The following is a 24,055-nucleotide window of genomic DNA, read 5'->3' on the forward strand; positions in this document are numbered from 1 at the left end:
AAAACTTTGCATTCTTTTTATGATTGGTGACTGTTTGTGCGGCCAAACATGGAGAGTTTTTTTTTTTCTCTGAGACAGCTGAATAGATTACATTACATTTGTCTGGAGTTTCAGCAGTTTTAGACCAGTGAGACATGTCACTAACACAAGATGAAAAGAGCGGCGTTCTGCTCACACCATATACTGCCTTTCTAGTGTAATTCTGTGATTGATGTGTCGGGTAGATGGATATAATTTTGTGTCGTGGCCAAACTTTGGCGCTCTTCTTTGCTTCCAAGTCTGCCAATAAAAACCATCTGTTTCTACGGATTTCCTCTCTTCAGCTTGACATTTTACCACAATGAACAAACAAGTCCTGGTGAAACACTGTTGTGAGCATTTGGACTTGCTTTTGCAATAGGTGGTGTGTTTCTGATGTTTCTGCCAGCATGTGCTCTTATTTTCCAAAAGCCGTATCTAAAAAATCCTCTATATCGAACCAACACAGCTCTATTACCCAAGATATTTGCAGGTATAGCAGCCAAAACGTCTGCTATGTTTCTGAGTCTGCCAGTCAAAGCATGTTTACACGAAATGTCCTTATTCTGCCCGTGTCTCGAGACGCCTCGGAGTCAAGGTCGTGCATGCGCTCGGAGGGAAGGGGGAAGGGGCATCGGCGTTTCACCGATAAAAATTTCACGAGCAAAAAATTCCCTGAGACACAAGGAGGAAAGCAGCAATCTCACTAAGATTCACATGCAGAAGGTGCTGCAAAGGTTTTCATCATCAGTGATGAAATGTATAACAAAAAAAAAATTCTAATTATTACAAGTAATAATAGTTCTCATTCTGTATTAGAAAAACAGGATTTGATGTTAGAAGATTCAAAAATGAAATGGGGACAACTGAAAACTAATATTGCTGGTATTGTCTTTCTTTTTTTTTTACAGTTTTTACTGTTGGCAGTTCTATTGTTTAAAGAGTGAGCATACAAATTTTTAGTCAGGTTAATACAAATGTAAAGTTGAGAGGTTGGTTAGAATGGCCCGGTATCCGAAGTCTTCCATGCAATGTTAGGGGGGTTGGGGGTTGGGGGAGGGCTGCAGTCATGCACTTACATGCATCAGACTGGCGTAGCCCACGCCTTCTGTCAGTGATCAGTCACTGTTTGCGTGAGCTAGCCAGTCTTCAAACTCTCCCTCTTTTTTCCCTAAATGATCAATTCTAAATAGATTTCCATGTTTTCTCTCTCTGTCATTCTCTTTCTCTTTTTGTCAGGCTCTGAAAGCAGGCAGTGCTCAGAAAAATAGACTACCGACCAGCCCCTTCATTCTCCTTACTCCTGCGCTTTTTCTCTATCATTTTGAGCCTCTTCTCTTCCCGTAAGCGGGCCTCCTCCTCTTCCTGGTCCTGCCGGCACTTGTGGAAGTTCTCCACCACGACACCGACAAACATGTTGAGGACGAAGAAGCTGACGATGAGCAGGAAGGAGATAAAGTAGAGCAGCATCCAGGGGTTGTGGTTTCTCACAGGCTGAGGAGAGTAGGAGAGGAGAAGAGAAGAGAAGAGAAGAGAAGAGAAGAGAAGAGAAGAGAAGAAAAAGACAACGTGAATTCTTTAAAAACCTTTCCTGGATAAGCTTTCCAGAGATTAGAAAAGATAATGTCTCTGACAGAGTAGCAGTTACAAGATTTCTCCTGATGATATCACAAAGTAAGTTTTAATTCTTTGGGTTCAAGTCACTCCGGGGATTGTGTTTTTCGCAAATGTGACTGACTATCTAATATAAGGCTACACTATTTCAGCACATTACACCACGGGCAGTCCTGGATCTGAGGACAGCAACATCAATCGGCCCATTGAAGCGTGTGCTACAAGCTCCTCTTTTGAGCTTTGCTCTTATTTAGAATCTGCATATACACCGCTGCTGCATAACTTGGTTCATTATTATTTTTTTAATTGAATACTAATTTAATTGTTCACTCCCACTCGGTGTCCTTTTCACTCTGAAGTGCATTTAATTTGATTCTAATACTGAGACTGGCGGTGAGGATGTTTTTGAGTCAGGTATTTGCACATGTTGATGTCAGAGCTTCCAGTGGAGGTTACAGTGACACTGTTCTCTAACATGCATTAAAGTTCAAACACATCAAGCATATTTACACAACAGTTTTACTGCTGGATTAGATCTGAGGCCTAATATTGGTGTTTTTTCATGTGGTGTGCACTTAGCTGAGAGTAGGTGCACAATGAAATCAGCAGCATGGATCAAAGCTTTGTGAAAATGGGTTTCTGTATTATTTTGTAAAGTGGTATATAATGTCTTGTATAACACCCGAGGAGAGAGGAGTGTCGATGCGGGTCCTCAGTGAGGAGTAATGTGGGTTACAACACACGTGGACGTTATTGGAGCTGATACAGAGTCAATAAGGCTCTGATTGCAAACCTGCGGAGCGGCGCGGCACATTCCTCACACCATTACCTGTTGGTCCACTCCCACCGCATCAAGCCCATCATACATGATGTTGACCCAGCCGTCCTTACACGACAGTACAAACAATGACATCAGGGCCTGGAAAGGAAACAAAGCATATGTGCGTTGTGAGAGGCAGCTGAGAGAGACAGACTGCTGTCCCGAATAACCTTTTATTTGTGGTTTTTAGCTCATTTATTTTGCATTGAAGACTGTGTTAGCATTAGTGGGTCAGTCTGTTAGTCCGTACCTGGACCAGGTTGTCAAAGTTGTACTTCCTTCTTATCCAGCGGTAATTAGCCTGCAGACAGTCTGACTTGTTGGTGATGTTTTTCGTGTCCAGACCTTCACAGTGGTAGAACTTCCCTTTGAATAGCTAGAAAGCGAGAGAGAGACAGAGAGAGAGAGGGAGAGAGAGAGAGAGAGGTCTGCGGGGCTATTCGGCTGCCATTTACACATTATCGCAATTGCGCCGGAGCTTTCGGCTGTTTAAACATCCCACTTTTGATACGAGGAATAAAAGGATGCTTGCTTCATAGAGCTCATTCTTATCAGCAGTATTTTCCCCGAGTGCTCGGCTTAAAGCCGGCCTGGGGTCCTGTTGTCCCTTTTTTACACTTAACCTAATTGTCATTCTTTCAAAACTCACACTTTTAAAGAACAAAGTCTTATTGTCCATTGAATATTCAAGACACTTCCAAATCCCCCCTCAAGCCACCAGTCACATACGGAGCCGCTCAACAAGACTGACATTTAAGCCGCAAAGGTTAAAAAGCTTTGTTCTCAAGCCAAGAAAAAGCAAATGACGAAGCAGTATCGTCACTGGAGCTCGTGCATTGGATCTCTATCTAGCTTACATTTCTGTGTTGTGAAATTATGACTCGTTTAAAGGCAAGCAGCAGATTGCGTGTGTGTGTGTTACTGCGTGTGAATGCAGACTACCTGCACCCCCAAGATGCCAAAGACAATGAAGAAGGCGCAGCAGATAAGGACAATGTTCCCGATGGGTCTAAGAGAGGTGATGAGAGTCTCCACAACCAGCTTCAAGCCCGGGGCTCGACTGATTACCCTGGAAAACACAGATGTAGACATAGAAATGTTTGTTAGTACCAGCACATACACAGACCAGTACCTGCAGACACAAATGTGAGTGATAGAAACATGAAATAAGGTAAGATGTGTGTGCATGTGTAGTGTTTACATAGAGAACATGTGCACAAGTAACAAAACGTTTAAAAAAAAAAAAAAACATAAAAAACCACCTACAGACACACTAACACAAATACACTGTTTACCTGAGTGGGCGTAGTGTTCGTAGCAGGCGCAGGACTCTGAGGATGCCCAGGATCCTGTTTCCGCCAGTATAGGCCAGAGAGACCAGGATGTCGACCAGAGACACAAACACCAACAAACCATCCAGAACGTTCCAGCTGGACTGGAGGTAGCTCTGATTCCCGAAGCAGAAACCGAGAGCTACAACCTGGTGTGAAAGCACGAGACACTGAGCCAAGCTGAAACCGCTACGGAACCATTAAAACATTACCTCACCTTCAAATCAAAGCTACAACGGGATATTCATTCATACAGAATTCAGTTTAGAAAAATTCAAGAATTCAAGACATAAACATTGACTGAGCGACACCTTTTCACCACACCAGCAGTGGAAAGAAAAACAATAATGTTTACCTTAATGGCCATTTCTGCAAGGAAGATCACAGTGAAAACGTAGTTGGACACGCTCAGAAACACTCGCTCCTATAGAAGAGAATGAAATGAATATAAGGACAATAAAGACAATGTCTCTGAATGGAACTAGTACCGTCAGTTGTGTTACAAAGCGAGTGTGGTGCTTTGAGAAAGTATTGTATTGTGGGAAGTTTGGAGCCTTGATGTTGCTGGGCTAGTGAGTTTCTATCTGTTTGTCTACAGCGAGTTTACAACCGTCAATCGGCTCCAAAAGCCTCTGGTCAGTATGTGTGTGTGTGTGGTGTGTGTGGTGTGTGTGTTTGTGTGTTTGTGTGCACCCGTGCGTGCATAAGTGTGTGTCTCACCGTGCTATGCGGCTGTATGTCAGGTCTTTCCAGAGCAATGGTGATGCAGTTGAGGAAGATGAAAACCAAAACCACATGGTCGAACATTTTGTGAGTGATCACAGCTTGGCACCACAAACGGAATCTAAACACACACACACACACACACACACGCATATAAGAACAGAGGCATCGATAAAACATCCATGGTCGGTTAAAGTTATTGATCAAACAATTAACAGCGAGAAAGCAGAGAGAGAAAAAAAATGAGAGAGGGTACCAAGATAACTAAATAAAGCAACGAGAAGCACAGAGGAGGAACGAGGAAGAGAGTGTAGAAGCCAATGGACGAAAGAACCAAAGAGACTTATATTGAAATTTTGTTTAGTGTGTGTGTGTGTGTGTGTGTGTGTGTGTGACTCACGGGCTCTCTGGAGAGAACAAATACAGATTCCAGTCTTCATGCTCTTTGCACCAGCGGGGCTTCATGTTACGGAGCTCTTTCTTAATCGTGTAGCACAGAGAACTCTGCAGGGGTGAAAGGTCAATGCCATCAGCGACAGCAACAACAATGCTTTCCTTGCAATTCATCATGAGATATGATCATCACTTTATTGTCAAGAAAGAAAGTCATGATTTTTAATAAGGTCCGCACCAAAGTGACCATCATCACTACTACTGTCACCAGCAGCGAGCAAGTTGCCTGTCACAAATCACAACACAGCAAACAGCAAATCACAGACCAAACACAGTAATTCTGATTCTGAAAACATTAACTGCCCCAAACTCTTTCAGCAAAGGTTCAGTTTTAAGGCATTTTTCCATCTGCCACAGAAATGAATAGATTTTTCTTCAAAGTGGCTAGACTGTCTATGGGATTGGCAGCAGTGCTGTTAAAGAGGAAGAGAGACGGCTGTCCTAACTAAACTACAAGCTGTAATCTATAAAGTTTCAGTAATCTCATTTTTCAGAATACCGTTTTCACGCACCTGCAGCCACAAGAGCGAAAACAAGCAGAGACCAAGTGATGAATGTAACTGTATTGTATTTAACATACAGAGTATTAAACCGTCAGCTGTGGAGAAACGGTATTCTTCAGACTTCTTTGAAATGTTGTGTATGTGCATGTTTTATGACTTCACTGTCATAGAACAGAGTGGGGTTGACAGCTGTATTAGGAGGAACGTACATGCCGCCTCAACAATTACACAATAAATGCATTAAAAAAAAAACAAAAAAAAACAATACATGGTTTGACAGTGCTGCTGATGTTAGCCTTTCCGCATTTGAATCTAATGGTGGGACAACAAACAAGTGTTTCCTTGCATAAGTAGAGCTGGAGATAACTGGACAATAACAGACCAGCCAGCTAGTCCCTGACCTCAATAGAAAGTGTAGTGAAACTCATTAAAGTTTGCAATAAAATAAACAGAGGAACGCTTAGGTGCACAGCTTCTGTACTTTGGGATCCTAATTAAAAACAGCCCAAAGTCAAGCAGCCCAAAGACACTGCTTATTTGGCAGGCTGTGGCGAATGTGTGTGTGTGTGTGTGTGTGTGTGTGTGTGTGTGTGTGTGTGTGCAGCGAGTGTGTGTGTGTGTGCATGTGTGTCCAAGTGTGAGTGTGTGTGGATGAAAAGAACCTGCTGCTCAGATATCTTCAGAGCTGAAATCCATAATCCTTGACACCGACACACAGAGAACCACATGCATATACACGTCTCAGATGGCATGCCCCCCACACACACACACACACACACACACACACACACACACACACACACACACACACACATGACGATACTTTGCACGCACACATGCAAACACACACCAATACTGGTAGAGGGTCTGTACTAAGCTTCCCATACTCGGTGTGTCCAGGGAGAGCCCTTTTGTTTCAGCGGATTTCATGGGTTTACAAACTCAATTTGGAGCCAATAAAACCATCAACACTGTCGCAACAGAGGTCATCCAAAACCACCGGGGGAGTACACCCTCCAACAGTTCACACACACACACACACACACACACACACACACAAATGCGCAGCCACAGTGACTGCATATACACAAGTTGTTTTGCACCCACTGAGAAAACAATTACTGCTCAAGCCAATCAATTACAGCATGACAATTAGTGTCCCTGCAGGCCTTACAGCAGGAAAACACAAAACACACACCACAATATCTCCAAGTAAGAGAGAGACAAAGGGCAAAGCAGACTAAAGGAGAATTGGGTAAGCAAGGAAAGACAGAGAGAAAAGAAAATAGAGAGAAATAAAATATGTAAACAGAGCCAGGGAGGGCAGATTAAAAGATTAAGAATTTACATAAAAAAAGCAAAACCATCAGAAGGCCTGAGGTAGGAGAGAGCACATCTCCCCTGTACTGGCCTCTTTCATTAGTTACCAAGTTTTTTTTTGTTTTTTTTGAAGCACTGCATGGACTTGCCCAAGGTTACATCTCTGAACTGCTCCTCCCCTATTCCACCTCTAGACCTCTCACACCTGCCGACCAGTCACTGCTCTCCATTCCACACAGCCAGTTAAATACCAAAGGTGATCGAATATTTGCGTTAATTTTTGGAATAGTTGGCGACTAACAATAAGGCCTTCCCCTCTTCACTGATATCCTTCAAACCTGTTTAAAGACCCATATCTTTTCTTTAAACTCTTAACTGTCATCATGAAGACCTGTCTGAGCCAAACTCTGGCTTTTATTTGTTTGTATTTTACTTGCTGTTTGTGTTATGATTGAATCCAGATATTCTACGCTTTCATCAATCCTCTAATTTATATCCCTAATTTTATTTGATCAGTCCTGCGTCTTTGTTCAACTGTAATCATCAATGAAATAATCCTATAATCTCTCTGTAAAGCACTTCGATCGATGTTTTTAAATGTGCTCTATAAATACATTTTATAGAGAGAGATCAGCATGCAGCCTCACAGCGTCCTGCTGAGGCCTTTCCTAAACAACATTTTGAAAGCTATGACTCATGGTAACTTACGTCATCGTCCATGTCGTCTTCAGGCAAGGAGTCTTCCTTGGAGTCGGAGTTCATGTTGGGGTCGTAAGTCAGGCTCCTCCCGTTACAGTCGCCGTACTCTGCTATTATTGAAGGCAAGAGAGTGGACGCCTGCAGCAGCTCCAAGGACCCAGGCCGTAATCTGTTGTTTCCCCCAGCCTCCCCCTTGTCTTCCCTGCCGTCTTCCTCCTCTCCTCCCTCCCCGGACAACAGGCTCTCCCTCTCTCCGCTGGTGTCTCGCCTTTTGAGGCTCGGCGCTCTTCCCAGGCTGTTCCAGCTGGAGCGGCGGCTTCCCCATGAGCTCCCAGTCCCACGCGGAGGAAGAGGGGAGCGGTGGCCGGGACTTGAGAGGCCCTGGAGAAAACAGGAAATAGGGGTGAGCACAGCGTCTGGCTATGACAAAGAATGCCTCATTTGCTGGAGTTACAGTAGTTTCTAAATGGCGACCTAGCCATTTTGGGGAAAAGACCATTATCAAAAGCCATATAATATTTTCCAGAGGGCTCCACATTGTCCAGACAGGAATGAATCGTAGCCAAGGCATAGGCAAGAACTTCCAGATAATACAATATCGATAAATAAAAAGTTCATTAGTCATGTAGAAATGGGACTCTTCCAAGCAGCATTAAGCGAATCGATGCGTCTGCCATGGTAGTGGACTGAATTGATTTCCGGGGCACCGGCAGATTTAGACATTTAAAGGGAACGGGATGTTATGTCTACACATCTGATTCCTGAAGTAGAGAAACAAAGTTCGCTCCGCAGCTGGATTCACTAGGGGGGCAGCTATTGAACTGCAGTATGAATGTGACGCTCTAACTTTTTAGATACTATTCCTCTACGGGAACTGGAATGTCACACTTATCAAACTGTATATATTACACAATTCTCTTTAAATATATACTTTATATGGCACCTGCATTTATTAATGACTAATTGTTGGTTCGTAAATAGACTGATAAACAGATTTAGAGTCCATTTTTTCCTTTAGTGTTTGATAAAACTCACTAGAGAACGCTGATCGTAGGCTAAAGGGTCCATGGAGGTGGAGCTTCCACGGCGAGACTCTGCATGATCAGTTCCCGCCTCAGAAAGCCCCAGCCCCGCCTCGCCGTATCGAGGCACACCCTCTCCATACACGAGCTCCTCCCCAAGGATGGATTCAGGTCCCAGAGAGCTCTTCGGAGTGGGCATGGGCGTGGCTGCCGTTCGCATGATTATAGGAGGAGCCATCGAGCCGCGAGGGTCAACGTGACCGTTAGCTGTCATCATCAGGGAGTACATCTTTAGCTCTGTGTAGGAGTAGAAGGGATGGATATCTATGTTTATTCATTTATAAACAGTTTGTATGTAAAAAAAAAAAAAAAAAACAACACATAATGAAATAAACTGAATCAATCATCTGTCATTTAACCCACCGGTGTCTCTGAGCTGTTCTACCTTCTCGTCCTCTTCAGAGTTGTCTGATTTCTTCTCATCATCTGACTCCGACCGATTAGCATCACCCTATAGTGCGTGCGCACACACACACACACACACACACACACACACACAAACAAACACATTTTTTTCTGTAAATTTTTAAAGTTAAGCATCATGCAGAAGATTACAGGTGCTATTTTTTTTAATCAAGGCACTGAGAGCAAGCACACAGATGTGCACTGCTTTCAGTGCTCAGAGGAGATTGTTCATGGATGATGAGGCACTGTGCACCTGAGGTACATATGATAACAGGGCTGGATGAGGAAGAATTGATTATCTGAAATGATCAGTGGGTGTGTTAGGGACTGGTAATAATCTTCATCCTCTTGGTCCAGATATGAGGCCCTCAGATTGCTCCATTAGTAGTCAATTAACAGAAAGTGACATGAATACACATGGCTGAGAGTTGCTGTTAAGAATTAGACAATAGTCTTTACTCTGCTCTTTTGGAATTAGGGCCATATTGGGAATAAATCTACTTTTCTGTGCATTTACATGTGTCTAATGATTGGAGGATGTTTAATTTGAAACAAGTCTGCAAAAGATGAATAAAAAGAATCTGAAGGAAGTCTATGGGCATATTCTTTCAACAACTTATGTGACAAAAAGCACAGAAAATATGCACGACCATACGCAGTGCTGACCAGATCAAAGTGGTGGAAGCATTAAACAATATGAATCCTGACAACAGATTTACACTGTGCCACTAGACTGCCAGTGATACTTCATCTCCCCAAGATACCAAAAAATCAAAAAATGTGAAAATCTCACTGAAAAAGAAAAGAATTCTTAGTGTGGTACGATCAGAGAAACTCTCGAGCCTTACATCTTAAAATACATCTCATTTAAAAAAGACAAGACGTAAAAAAGTAAGAGAATTAAACGGCTTTTATCTTATTCTTTGCGCTCAGAGCTTTAAAGTTGCACGTTGAAAAATAATGACAAGTGTAAAAATAGACACTGAACCAAATACATATAATAATAATAATAATAATAATAATAATAATAATAATAATAATAATAATAAGTCATTCTCACCTCAGCCTGGAAGCCCTCAACCAAGATGGCCACTAGTAAATTGAAAAGCACATAGTTGCCAAATGTCATGAGAGCAACAAAGTAGAGAGCCGCCCATGGAGAGGTAGAGGCCATGCCGTTATACAACACCACATTCCAGTCCTCCTGGGTGAGAATCTACAGATTGAATAAAACACAATGGTGCAAACAGAGATTAGGCAGAAATAAGGTAGGAGCGGAGGGGGAGAGATGGATGGAGGCAGAAATAGAGAGGGGCAGAGGGAATAGGAGGCTCAGAGACATATAATTATTTTGAGAAAGAGAGTAAGGGTCCACAGATGTTAAGACATTGGGGGGGTGGGGGGTGGGGGGGTAAAAGGGGAGGCACAGAAATAGAGAGAAAAAGGAACACAGATGGAAGGTAATGAAAGAAAGAGAGCAATATTAGCCTTTACAGTGCTTGGGGGTTATATATGCTTTTATAAAACCAGGTAGTGAGCTACTTCTATTGCCATCACGCTACAATGCTTCAACTTCATACTCATGGGTCTGTGTGTGTGTGTGTGTGTGTGTGTGTGTGCGCCCGTGTTTGTTTAGTCACAATATGAGTGATGAAAACATTTCAAAACTAGGACGGTGTTCATGATGCAGCATGAAAGCTCACTCCGTCACTGCCCGCTCCTTTAAAACGCCGTGGCAGGAAGGCAATCCATTGTGCTGTCTGTGTGAATGTGTGTATGTGCATATGCATGTGAGCATAGATTTGTGTGCACTGTAACTACTCTCCAAAAAAAAAGAAAAAAAAACTATAGTAAGTGTATAGTGAGTGTTACTTCTTCACATGACAGTCAGTTCTGGATAAAACGCTTCTTCAGCATCTCTCTTGTACAAAAACAAACACACACACACAAACACACACACACACACACACCAAAGTGAGACAGTCCGCTGCATTCTGTGTTCTACCTTTCTGCTGACACATCCACTATAGAAAAGAGGGCAATCTATCTGGAGCGATTGGACAATATCTCCACATAGGGGAGAGCAAAAAATAGAAATAATAGTGAAGGAGAGATGGTGGGTGTGCATAAGCAGAATTTCACATTTCACAGCATTTTACTAATGAGCAGAACTTGGCAGTTAAGTTTGGCACACACACACACACGCAAACACAAACACAAACACAAACACACACATACACATAACCACACTCAGGGCTCAGTTTGACATTTTGGTTTGGGATGGGAGAGTAGCACACATGGTCTCTGTTGGGATAAAAATATAAGTGAACACACTGCCCAGTGTGTGTCTTGGAAGTATATTGCACTAAGGACATGATGCCCTGGCTGCCATTTTTGACCACTTTTTCTGACTCAATATGGTTTTAATAAGAAACAGTAAGGAGCATGTTTGAGCTCTCATTTTGGAGGGAAGCCGGTCACATATCTGTCTCGCTGCAGAAAAGCTTTTCAGCTGATGTTTACATGAATGACAGCGAGGAAGATTACCTGTCCAGCTTTATGTACTGCAAGTCTGAATACAGTGCAGGGGCGGCCCACTGGTATGAATATTTTGAACACATTTTCTCTGACAAGTTGGTGTTTATAGAAGTGTTAAACATCCATGATTCACTCAGAAAGAATACCCAATGCAGTTGAACTGCAAATAGACAAACCAGAGATATTAAACAAAACAACAGATTATATTGATGATACATGACAAAAACTAAGTAAACATTTCCATTAAAGGAATAGTTGGGGGAATACACTTTGCTCTCTTTTAAAGAGTTAGATGAGAAGATCGATGCCACTCTCAACCTTGTCATCACTGTGAGGTTGCCGGCAAACCAGCAGCGAGGAAGAAAGAGAACAAGTAACCCAGCCCAGGCAAGAAATAGTCCAGTATATAACCGCCCATAAAACCACAACTTGTGGTTTTTACACTTTTTTGTATACATGTTAATTAGTGAGATTTAAAGGTGCTGGTATGAGGATTTACCTTGTTACCTTAGGACAGAACCGGGCTAGCTGTTATCCTGTTTCCAGTCTTTATGCTATGCTAAGCTAAGCTAACCTGCAGCCGGTGGTAGCTGCATAATTACTGTTTATACGTCTTCTAATCACTCCACAGGAAAGCAAATAAGCGTATTACCCAAAATGTCAGACTATTCCTTTAAAATCTGTGAAAGTTCACTTTCGGCGAATGACGATGACCAAGAAAAAAGCTGAGAGAGCAATCTGTGAACAATGGCCAACAAAGACTAAAACTAACAGCGGCATTTTTATTGCAATCCAAATGGGAAAACAGTGGTAATCTCTTAATTATGGAGACAAGAATTTACCTGGAAAACAGTGACGATGGCCCAGAGTAAAGAGTCAAAGTTCTTGCGGTCAGGGATTGTGTCTCCATTGTCCATTTGGAGACTGAATTTACAACCAAACAGATGCATACCCAGTATACTGCAGAGAAATAAGAAAGAGCATACTTTATGATTTACATGTATGCTTTTTGTGTGTAATAATATTTCCATACAGTACAATATGTACATTTTCTGTGACAGACATATCTGAAGATAGACCGGGTTAGGAAGGTTATGTGCGTAATATGTGCATACCTGAAAGTGAAGATGAAAAGCATCAGCAACATGCAGAAGGTGGCCACATTGTCCATGGTCTTCATCAGCACTACCAGTTGTCTCCTCAGGGCGGGCAGGAAGCGAACCAGCTTCAGAACCCGCAGCAGGCGAAATGTGCGCAGGACCGACAGGCCGCCGTCCGACTGACCGATTATTTCCCACACGCTGAGAACCACAAACAAACACATTTGTCTTAAAATGTTGCTGGACATTTTAAAAGTTGGAGCTTGCATCTGGTCTCTTCTGTTATACAGGTATGAGTCATATATACATGTTGGAAAACAGATGTATTCAGTCCAATTCAATCTAACATTTTATTATATTACTAGAATTTATTATATAAAATGTCAGCATTACAATACGCAACATATATTTTGTGTTGAAGAGGCTCACTAGGAGTAAATCTCTAGAGTTTATCAAAGTAATCCCCCTTCAGTAACACGACCGCACATTTCAAAAAGTCCCCTGATCCGATATGAGCTCTATCAAATTAATGACAGCCAGACAGCGAACCTCCACTCCCGACAGGATCGAGAATCTGCTGTGGCAGCGAGCGAAGCTGCTCCTGTGCGATCCATCATGACTGTGTCAATCTTAGCTCCTGCAAAGATGGATGCTGCGGCAGTGAACCTGACACTCGACACTTAGAGACTGACAAGCTGGAGAAGAAATAAGAACGGGGGGGGGGGGCTCTAAATTGAAGCTGATCTGACACATGGTTTATGTGTCTATGCATCCAATGGTTGTTACCTGGATTCATTGTAGGAGCACTGAATTACTGCTACAGCTCTAATAGGTGTCACCCATCTTTATAGTTTGCCTTCAGGTTCACTGTTGAAAGATTGTTTGCACATATGAGTACGGGTTGATGAATATTACCTGATGATAACGATGATGCTATCGAAGATGTTGTACGGGTTCCTGATGTATCCAAACAAGCCGAAAGCCAGGAGCATGAAGCCCATCTCCAAGACAAACATACTGGTAAAGACTATGTTACTGATCTCTAACACGTCAGTAAGCTCCTCAGGCTGGAGGGATAGAAGAGAGAGAGAAAGCAAGAGAGAGAACAGAGATTAGGTTAAAAAAAAAAAAAGACACAAAGAAAAGAAGAAGAAAGAAAAGAGGAAAGAAAGAACAAGTCAGTTAATATCTCCCCCTCATTATCCCAGAGCTGTAAAACCCGTTTGGTCTTTGTGCCCTGAGCTGGGACATTATCAATCAAGTTCAGAGCTGCAGTCAAGGCCAATCAATCAAATGGGACCAACAGCCCCCATCTATTACTGCTGATCCATTCCACTTACCTCAAAGTACAGTCAGTGATCCAGCACAGATTTAACTGAGAGCCCCTCATAAAGCATGTAGTCAAGTCTTTTGTGGAAAATGCAGCAAATTTTGTGCTCTGGCGAACGTATCCCAGAGCCACATCCATAACTTTTTTGCAGTTTGAGCTGAATCACTGATCTAAATATACTAAATATGTTTAAAAGATGTGACGCAGACTCTACCTACTCTTTCCAAATGTATCACACGTCAATACCCATCCATGAGACCTATAGCTTGCTTGAAGAGAAGGGCTGGGACTGTGTCTCATATCACCCTCCTGCTCTCACACTAAATCCTCTTGAAAGTGTCCCAACACGCCTCGTGGCTTACATAATATTCTCATTTCCCTCCTATGCTTCATATTCCATTACTCTTTTACACAGTATCATTATTCCTTGATAACAAACTTAGTGCAGTACAGGATTCACACCTAATGAATAATTATGATCCCCAGGTGACTGAATCCTTCTAAACAATAAATTCTTACACTGTATTCTTCCGAACAGTTTTTAAAAAACATAAGTCTCTGCTCCACAATTTAATTCTCGTGTCACGCTAGGCGGACTAATTAAAACTAATTGGGATTCTTTTCATGTGGGAGATCAACAAGAAACAGGCCCAAAGCCCATTTTGTATCCTGGCCCATGGTGTATAAAAGTAGGCAGACCATATTCTGGACTAATAAACACACTGACATGATTAATGTATAAAATCCCAGACATACTGCTACGACCACAGGTTGGATTTAACCTTCATTCTGGGTTATTGCGCTCTATCAGCGTTCTGCAGAAACAGTGTTGCCTTTGAATTCACTGTAATCTGCAGACTGATGAAGCTGGAATCATTCATCATATGAAAGTACACCATATGAAAAGTCTGCACCATCTCTCGTTTAATGTCAAAATGAAAATGTAATCATCCATATGTATGATCGTGATCTCATATCATATTTATGATTCCTTCAGTTTGCACAATCAAAGTCTTATATAACTATACATTCTGATTGAAATCACAATTTCACACTCGGGACACCGGCGCCTCTGCTGAGGCACAGCTGAGGATCATGATAATGATCAAAGATAGAGGGCGCCATACTACACAGCACTCCTCACCTCACCTCACTCCACCCCAAACACACACACACACACACACACACACACACACACACACACACACACACACACACACATACACACAAAAACAGAGCTTCCTTTGAAGAACCACAGACTTTTTACAGTCACCTTTCAAGACTCGAAAGTGGAAAGTAACTATATATATATTTCCTGAAGTACAGTACTTCAGCACATTTTTGAGGTATTTTTTACTTGATTTTATATGTTATTGCCTTTTAAGTAGATATTTTTGCTAATTCTTAACTTAATCAAAATTTTGAATGCAAACTTTTACAGCCATTGCTGTATGTGGAGCACACCTACAGTGCAGTACAGGGTTGTGTAATCCAAAGCACACCACATCTCTATTTTTTGTATGTTTACTATTTTCGGCTGATGAGCCTCCGGATTAATTGGGACAGTCGTGCAGCAGACACGCCTGTGCAGAAATAAAAGGACACAGATGTGATGACAGGGGACTGGAGTGCGAGCCGGACAGACAATATAGAGACTGGTCATTTCACCGAGTAGCCAGGTGGCACGTAAAAACTTTAAAGCACTTCGAAGAAGCTTTAAAGGAGCTCTCAGCCTGCTGTTCTATCTTAAACACACCATATATAGTAGTAGTTAACAGTGGACTAGTGGTATTTTCATGACCTCTATGGCCCACTGTCTTCACAGCAGAGAAATGAAGCAGCATACACGACAGCTGTTATGCCTCATAGAATCACTAATTTATATTTACTTACTGCTTTACAGTATGGCTGACATGGTAGATTGAAACAACACAAAATAAAATACAAAAACCTAAGAGTTGCTGGTTTGAAGTGCTAATTAACTCAAGGAGCTGGGGCTGAAACTGAATTCTGGTTCTTGTTCTGGCTGATGCCTGACACGTTGGGAAGAGGCAGGAGCCACATTAGGGGTTACAGAAGCAGGTGCTATTCAGATCACGGGGGCCAACCTGAAAAATGCGGGTGGGCAAAATGAAAGGAAACACTCTTCCTTACATTAATTCATCTGATCAAGGTGCCCTTGAGTTGCTACCTCATCTCATTTGTAGTAGGAGATCTGGACTGCAATGATCATCAGTAACTAAGTGGTTCTAAAATCAGCTCTTAACCATATGGTCAATATACTTTATGTACTCTGCTGTTGTCCCCAACGAATATTAAAAACTTTAGGCTTTCCACTACCATCATCAAGTTTGATAGACCAGGTGATCGATCAGAATTAAACGCTCCGCCTCTGCTCTCAACAAGACATTTTCCGTGTTTGTGTACGTGAATACAGCTCAGCATATGACCTTGCCCTTAAGAATATGAGGAAAGAAACTACAGCAGAGACAGAGAGTTGCACACTCACTCACAAACACACATAAACACACATACACATAAACACAGCTTCCCTGGCAAAGCAGAGTAGAGGAACAACCTTGAGTGTTAAGCGGGACACTGGCGTAAATAAAAACAATCCTGAGAGACACTGTAATAATGTTGAATTGATCAAATTGTATATCTTAGCATATATTTGCATAGAGCACATCAAACTATAAATGGAGGAATCTGTCTTTCCTTCTGGCTGTCTGTCCTTCAATTTTCTTGACAACCGCATATCTGATCGACTTCAAACTTCCTGAGTGCATTGCTAAGGACCAAAGGAAGTGCAGCAGCGACTGTGAGGTTTTTGGGATGGGCAGTTCTCGATAGACATAAAAAGAGAAACTACATCCACGTAACTGACGTCACCGATTATGAAAGATGTGTGGTAAAGACGGCTGCGCCAGGTCGAAGCATGCGAGCTGCAGCTACAAAACCTGTGCGGGATCATCCGAAGCGTGGGAATATTTTAGACAGAGACCCAAGCTCTGCAAATTGGAAATGGCTTCTCACAGCAGTGCAAACAGCTAAGCACGGTCACTCGAAGCCAAAGCATCCCCGAGCGCTTTGTTGAAGACGAAGCAACAGCAAGACAGCACAGTTCTGTTTACTTTTTTCTCCCCAGCCGAGCATGATATATGAGGATTATTAACAGGCAGAACAAGTCATTTATGCACCGCTGCTGTTACGGTCATGTAACATTTTACCATGCGTCATCTGACATTGTTATTCGGCCGTTGTATATTTTCTGTTTCCTTTAACGACCATGTATGACTGAGAAAATTGCTTAAACTAACATTACAGACTGTTGTTACAGTCTAAATCTTTTCAAATATTTTCCTTGCTGATGCAAAAATACATTTGCCAGTGATTTCTTTAACCTTCTTGCATATTACTCCACTGATGAAATAAATCCATGTCATACCCAATTTAAGTTTGAAGTCAAGTTCTTCAGTAAAAAATACAGATTCTCCAGTTCAGGGAAAGGGTTGCTATGACACACAAGCAACTAAATTAATCTGCACTTACATGCCAATTTATTAGGTCCAGCTAGATAAAACGAATGCAGTATAATACAACAGGCCTGCAATAAGTCCTCCCTTAATGAGGATTATAACGTTCAGTTTTCATTGAATCTGCTTGAGAGGATGTCGATTTATTTTAATGGTCATTTTGGAGGCTGTAATTCGTGGTGCTCTTGAACACTTTGTCAACCTCAATTCATATAAATGGGATGGACAAAATATTAGGAACACCTCTCAAACAGTCCTCGTTGAGGGTGGATTTATTGCATTACTGAATTACAGCATTAGGTTTTATCTAGGTGTACCTAATAAATTGTGAGTGTATGTGTCACAGCAATCCTTTTGTATTTATGGTCCAGTATTTTCTGGTCAGGTATAATGACGTTTAATAGGGTCTGTTATTATAATTATTAAATTAGATGATGACGATTAGATGATTGGATAAAATATTTAATTACTAACATAACAAACATGTTTTGAACGGGCACTTTATTGGTATTTTTAGAATTAGGGGCGTGATACATACAGCCTCAACAAAATGAGCATTAGACTCTCACACACACACTCACACTGAGGTGTTGTGCTAAATGTTTACTGTGCGATATTCCATCTTAAATCTGTCACACACAAAGAAACTTGAAACCTGCTATTTCTTCTGACGTCTGTTTAGCACACATTTAGAATGAGTGTTGTTGTTGTTGTTGTTGTTGTTGTTGTTGTTGTTGTTGTTGTTGTTGTTGTTGTTGTGGTGTTTGGTGCGTGTGTTCTTTTAAGGTTATGTTCAACCTGCAGGTAAATCTGAATTGTTGCTCAGGTATAATCTCAGGATTTACCGCCCATGCTGTTATTTTGTGATTGATCAAGTTGGACTATGTGTCAGTCGTGGTTAAAACATCCGCACGCAAGGAACAACATCTAGTTGCATTTTCAGAGCCCAGAGTCATGTTTTGATATTGTCACGGCCAATTAGTGATGCTCTTTATGTAACATCAACTGTAATGTCCTGAAGTGTGTGAGGTTAAAGGCAGTTTAGTATCTGATTTGAGTGGCCAGACAATGTGGTTTGAATCAATTTACAGAAAATCAGTTCACATGTGGGTTTTCACTTTCATTGCAGATTTCGATAACAACCATCTATTTTCAATCTGGAATCAGTATAAACAGCCAAAACAAGCATCAATCATCTCCCTCTCTCTCCCTCCATTCGTCTCTTCCTGTCTCTCTACACTCACACAGTCTACACTATACCTCCTACATTCATACACCTCTTCACACACATATACACTCATAGTCTCATAAAGTTTGGCTAGGTGTCACAGAGGGGGGATGATGAGTACTGAGGGGAGGAGGAACTCTTACATAACGCTTCAGTCTGTGTGTGTGTGTGTGTGTGTGTGTGTGTGTGTGTGTTTTATTGGCCCAATAAGGCCATGGCTCTCCCAGTCGCTCCTTATGTTTATACCACAAAGATAGAAATACGCACACACACACACACATACATCCCCTGGAGAGGGAATTAGAGGAGAGGGAGGCAAGGAGAGATGGAGAGAGGAGGGGAGGGAATGGACCGTGTGCATGCACAAGAATCTTCTTTTGGGGTTTTTATCCATTTGCTTTCCTGGTGGGAAATGAAAAAGGTTGTGTGCGTGTGTGAGCATATGAAATATAGTGACTTGGGTGTAAAAACTCGGCAAATGAATGTGTCTGTGCGACCGCACAACTTCTTGTCCCGCGTGTGAGACAGCGGAGGAAGGGAACTGGAAGCGGTATTATTAGGCCGATACATCCCAGATGTTGGCCACACAGGGTAAACTGGAAACATAATCCGGGAGAGTGTGTGACAGTGCCTAGATGGCTATTTGTGTGTGAGTGTGTGAGAAAGAAGGAGAGAGTTACTCCACCCCACCCCCCCCCCTCCGCTATACCCTCATTTCCTCTCATTTAGACTCTCAGAAGGCCAAATGCCATTTTCACACACAAGTACTATTTCTGACAGCCAACACCTCTCATCAAACTGCTTATTTCTCTATTAAGGTCGGTCACAGCCCTCTTAGTTTTGAACCATTGATCTTAACTGCTTAGAGCTTTCATTCACCTGATACAGCGTATATACTCTTACCTGCTCGTGGTACTCTATCCCCATGCTGAGAGTATTGACGAGGATAGCGATCATGATCCCCCGGTTGAAGTATTTACTTTCCACAATCCTCTTCAGTTTTTCCCTGAAGTCTACCCAGGCCCGAACCGCTCCGTTTTTGTACTCCACGACCCCCCGCCGCCTGCTCCGACCTCTTCTACCTCTCAGATCTCCCCCCTGAATGAGTCATTTTAAGTGAGGCAACAAAGGTGAAAATGCTGATTTAAGTGCTGTGTTGATTTTGGATACAGTAACTGAAAATAATCCTTAAAACAACTAGATTTCATTTATTATATCAACTTTGTTTTCATACATCCCTCAACTTACATGCTACATCTTAATATGAATATTTATTTGGCCTCCATCATCAGTGTCATTAATACAAAACCACCACTTCCACAACCTTTATCATCACTGTTTACCATCATCATTAGGGCACCGCCCTCCATTCTTACCTGGGGGAAGTCGTGCAGTCCGTCTGCCTCTCCTCTGCCTCCCTCCAGGTCTCCCAGCTCCAGCTCTAAGGTCTCCAGGCTGCGGGCACACAGAGGGCAGCTGAGCAGCTCCAGGAGCAGAGGGCTGGGCACCATGCCTGCCAGCTGGTACAGCAGCCTCTGGCGACCTGAACGGGGGGGGGGGATGGGTGGAGATGGTCAGCTTTTGCAGAGGGATTGTTCCTAGCACTCTTCATGAGCTGTTCTCATTGTTGTGGTGGTTTGGTTTTATTGAGCAGGACAAACGAGTTGTTTCATTGTCGGAAACTGTGTGTAAATCTAGCTTTGTGATGAAAGTCTGTTTACGCTGGATCCAAGCCAGTGGTACACATTTTAAAGTACAGTTTTTTTTGGGAAGTAATGGTTTCATATCTGTGTTATTATATTATTATCTCAAAGTATTTTATAATTATTTACAAACAATATCATATTAAAGGAGCTATTTGTAAGTGTTGTTGCTACATGGCCAACGTTAGCATTAAGGTAGGACAGATTGTACTGTTTGCAGCCTGAGAGGAAAAACACAGGGCAAGAATGTCTGAAAAACGTCCACTGCAAAGTACTCGCTGCTGCTCATTAAGTTCATTTCTGCGAGGGCAGCATAACTGAAAGAGACTCTTCTCTCATCTGGACTATGTTGGCTTTGGTGGTTTCTTTGACTTGTGTCAAAGAAAAGACTTTATATTTTAAAACATATTGCTACAGTTAAAAAAAAAAAGAAGCACAACAGAACAAGAGAGACAGAGGAATACATGAGTGAGACACCATGGTTTAATGATGAAGCTGGAAGAATATAATGTCAGTGAAATTTTACATGCAGTGGTGAAGGGATGTCCTATCTCAGTAGAGAGCCAAAACAAGTTTGTGCAGTGAGTACTGAGAGCTCGCCCACACCACGAGATCCTGGCTGACTCCTCTCACCCTCTGTTCTCTGACTACATCCTCTCAAAATCAGTATGGAAGAACTGCAAAGCACAGCTGAACACCAACAGAAGCAAAGCATGACTTCTGGAAAACATCAGCTCCTGGAAAAGCAGCTTCAAACGGCACATCATGCCGTTTACAACACTATCTAAAACCTAGAACTAAAAAAAGAATGGTTCTGAGAGTTGTTATCATATTTCATTGTCTTTTAGATTCTCTAACTGCTGTGAGTAAATCTCCATGTCTGCATTTTGATTCCAACTGTTAACAGATTGTTTACATTCTCACAAATTCTGTTAGCAAAAAAAAATATTTGTCTGGCATAAAGGTTATTCAAATTCATCCCAACCCCACATTACATTATATTACATTAGGTTAGATTAGATTACATTTATGCTTCAATTAGATTTGAGATTTGATTGAAAAATATTCCCAAGAACATTGGGAAGAATTTACAGTCTAAAGGGGCGAATCAACCAAAAGACGTGAATCAAACATTACATTACAAGGTTTAGCTGAGACTGAGTCATCAGGCGAAGCTGAAAGGAAAACATTTAGGGACTAAAGATCCAGAAATGACTGACAGTGACTGGAGATGACATTTCCCCATTGTAGCTTTCAATCAGCTGCAAACAATTAAATCACCGTCAATTTAAGTTGATTTGAATGTTGTGATCTTCAACACACATCAATGTATGTGTGTGTGTGTGTGTGTGAGTGTGTGTGTATAGAGTATGTGTGCTGTTGTTGGCAGTCTCACCCTGTTAGAGGTCCCATATTGTAGGAAGTGAGATGTCCATGTCTCTTTGATTATTATTAGCAGGTCTACAGTCAATATTAATTTGTGAAAGTATTAAAGCGCTAAGTTCACAGAGAAATGCACACAGCCTGTATTCAGAAACTGAGCCTACAAACTAGCCATCCAGACTTCTAAAATTGTGTGACATCACAACTATGCAGTCACCGCCCTCAACCAGGCCCCTAACACGGCCCACCTGGACCCACCGCCCAACCTTTCATTTTTGTCCGAATTTGGCCGTCTGTTTGGCCGACTGACCATCTGTATTTGCATTTGCATTTGCCGCTGATTTTTATCGAGCTACAGTAGTAGGCTACAATCCGTTACCTGTGGTTGGCCTGGCCGTGTGTCACTCAGAGAACAGTCAACCAATCAGAGGAGAGGCTCAGAGACTGGCACAAAACACCCTGTTCTTGGTAGAGCTCCAGAGAGAAGCATGAGAGAGGAAGTGTAAAACTGTATCTTCTTATGGATATAGAAAACACCAGGAAATTGTAAAGTATCATCCAGAATAGACAGGTCTATTATACTGCTGCTGCTTTTTCATTTTCCTTTGCAACAAACACAGCTTCATGTTGTCTCCTCTGTGTCTGTTCTGTCCTTTTCTCTCTCTGCCTCATGCCATATCCTGAGCTAACCCTCCTTTTTTCTTCCTCTCCTTCTGCTCTTTCAGCTTTTGCTCTCGATTGATCCAATTTATTTTTCTCTCTGTCTCCCTTTCTCCGCCTCTCCCCCTGAATCTTTCATACATTATGCCTCTCTTCTCAATTTTATCCATTTCTTCTTTCGTTCTTTTTCCACATTTTTCAAAATACCTGTGTTCTGTTTATGTTACTTTACACCAGCTACTCTTCCTCCCTCTGCTGCTCCCCACACACCGTGTTGATTCCCTCAATCCTCCCGTTTATCCACCTCTCTGCGCTAATGATTGTAACACTTGAGACATGGATTTTCTGTCAGGCCTCTCTAAGTGCTGCTTGAGACAACGCACACACACAAAGACAGACACAGCAGACGTAGCCACAGGCTACCTCAGGTCAAAAATGGGGAAGAGGACAAGAGGAACTTGAACAAAGAAAGAACAAGAAACGAAGATGAAAACAGGAGACAAAAGTGAGTGTGATAAAAAAAAAAATGTAGTGGAGCCCAGGGGTAATGTTAAGCAGCTAGTACAGAATCAGAGGAAGAATTAAAGGACAGCGAAACCCATGAAGAAAAAAGGCATAAAAAAAAAATAAAAAAAATTATTCTGAAAACTATTGTTCCAGTATGAAGATCAACAGGACATATTGTGTTTCCTATTTGGTCAAGTTGGTTGCTGTTTGACTTAGGCTCCACTCAGTAGCCTATACTTTGATTTTCTGGCCAGGAAAAGGTTTATGATGATCCCAAACTCCAGACTTCAGGGTGGTTGTACCTCATCATTATGATTAAGTATTATCAAGCTAATGTATTACAAAAGCTAAATTATAATTGTGTATTGTTTGTGTCTGTGTACGATGTGTGTGTCCTCTTACTGTGCTGTCCCATGAGCTGGTAGAGCTTGTTCAGTGTCTCTGTGTGTTCAGACGATGGGTGGTTTGGTGGGTGCTGCTCAGGACTGGGCCTGCACTGCTGGGAGTGAGGTGGTGGCGTCTTACTGCTGTAGCTGCACACAAAAGATGGCAGAATGGTGGGATAGTTCATCCCCCCATTCAGCCGCCCGAGCAAGGCCCCCATGCCATGGGTGACAGCAGACGGGTTGCCGCCACCGCTGCCGTTACTGCCGTCACTGCCGTCACTGTTATTCCCATTTGTACTCCCTCTCCGGACAGGAAGCGACTTCATCTCGAGCTCCTCCCCTCCTCCACTGCCTCCCTCTCTGTCTATGTGCTCAGCGGTTCCCACACTGACGGTGTGCTGCCCCCCGTTGCTGAGGCGACAGTGCTGGTGCTGATGGTGCTGCAGAAGGTTGTGGATCGGCCTCAGCCACAATGCGCTATTCGGGCCCGAGGCTCCGCAGCCCCTGCTGGAACCGTGGCCGTGTCCATTACCCCCGCCGTTACTTCCTCCGCCACTGCCATTAGGATTCACCTTTTTACGCCGTTTACTGGTCAAAGGACAAGAGACATGAACATGGACAGAGGAGGTTTTACTTCCAGGAGTGTGCTTTTAGGTGTTTGCATCTGAATGCATCTCTATGGATGTGGTTCTCAGTGATTTTGGGGGCTGTGAGAT

General features: G+C 42.4%; 1 protein-coding gene across 1 annotated transcript in view; it reads right to left on the bottom strand.

The window, feature by feature from the left end:
* Window positions 1-1,290: 1,290 nt before the first annotated feature.
* The window catches only part of LOC111230308 (voltage-dependent T-type calcium channel subunit alpha-1H-like), a 95,081-nt gene continuing 72,316 nt past the window's right edge, over window positions 1,291-24,055 (bottom strand). Inside the window, exons 10-27 of the mRNA XM_022756997.1 lie at window positions 23,356-23,927; window positions 20,077-20,243; window positions 19,604-19,798; window positions 13,522-13,673; window positions 12,622-12,807; window positions 12,349-12,466; window positions 10,029-10,184; window positions 8,927-9,014; window positions 8,517-8,800; window positions 7,491-7,862; window positions 4,907-5,010; window positions 4,504-4,627; window positions 4,139-4,207; window positions 3,748-3,932; window positions 3,395-3,521; window positions 2,703-2,828; window positions 2,462-2,551; window positions 1,291-1,512 (exon numbers count right to left, since the gene is read on the bottom strand). Coding sequence (XP_022612718.1) covers window positions 1,291-1,512; window positions 2,462-2,551; window positions 2,703-2,828; window positions 3,395-3,521; window positions 3,748-3,932; window positions 4,139-4,207; window positions 4,504-4,627; window positions 4,907-5,010; window positions 7,491-7,862; window positions 8,517-8,800; window positions 8,927-9,014; window positions 10,029-10,184; window positions 12,349-12,466; window positions 12,622-12,807; window positions 13,522-13,673; window positions 19,604-19,798; window positions 20,077-20,243; window positions 23,356-23,927 — 3,337 coding nt within the window. The remainder of the gene's footprint in view (window positions 1,513-2,461; window positions 2,552-2,702; window positions 2,829-3,394; window positions 3,522-3,747; window positions 3,933-4,138; window positions 4,208-4,503; window positions 4,628-4,906; window positions 5,011-7,490; window positions 7,863-8,516; window positions 8,801-8,926; window positions 9,015-10,028; window positions 10,185-12,348; window positions 12,467-12,621; window positions 12,808-13,521; window positions 13,674-19,603; window positions 19,799-20,076; window positions 20,244-23,355; window positions 23,928-24,055) is intronic.

This window comes from Seriola dumerili, unplaced genomic scaffold, assembly GCF_002260705.1.
Source record: "Seriola dumerili isolate Sdu_G_001 unplaced genomic scaffold, Sdu_1.0 BDQW01000260.1, whole genome shotgun sequence".
NCBI classification, from domain to species: domain Eukaryota; kingdom Metazoa; phylum Chordata; class Actinopteri; order Carangiformes; family Carangidae; genus Seriola; species Seriola dumerili.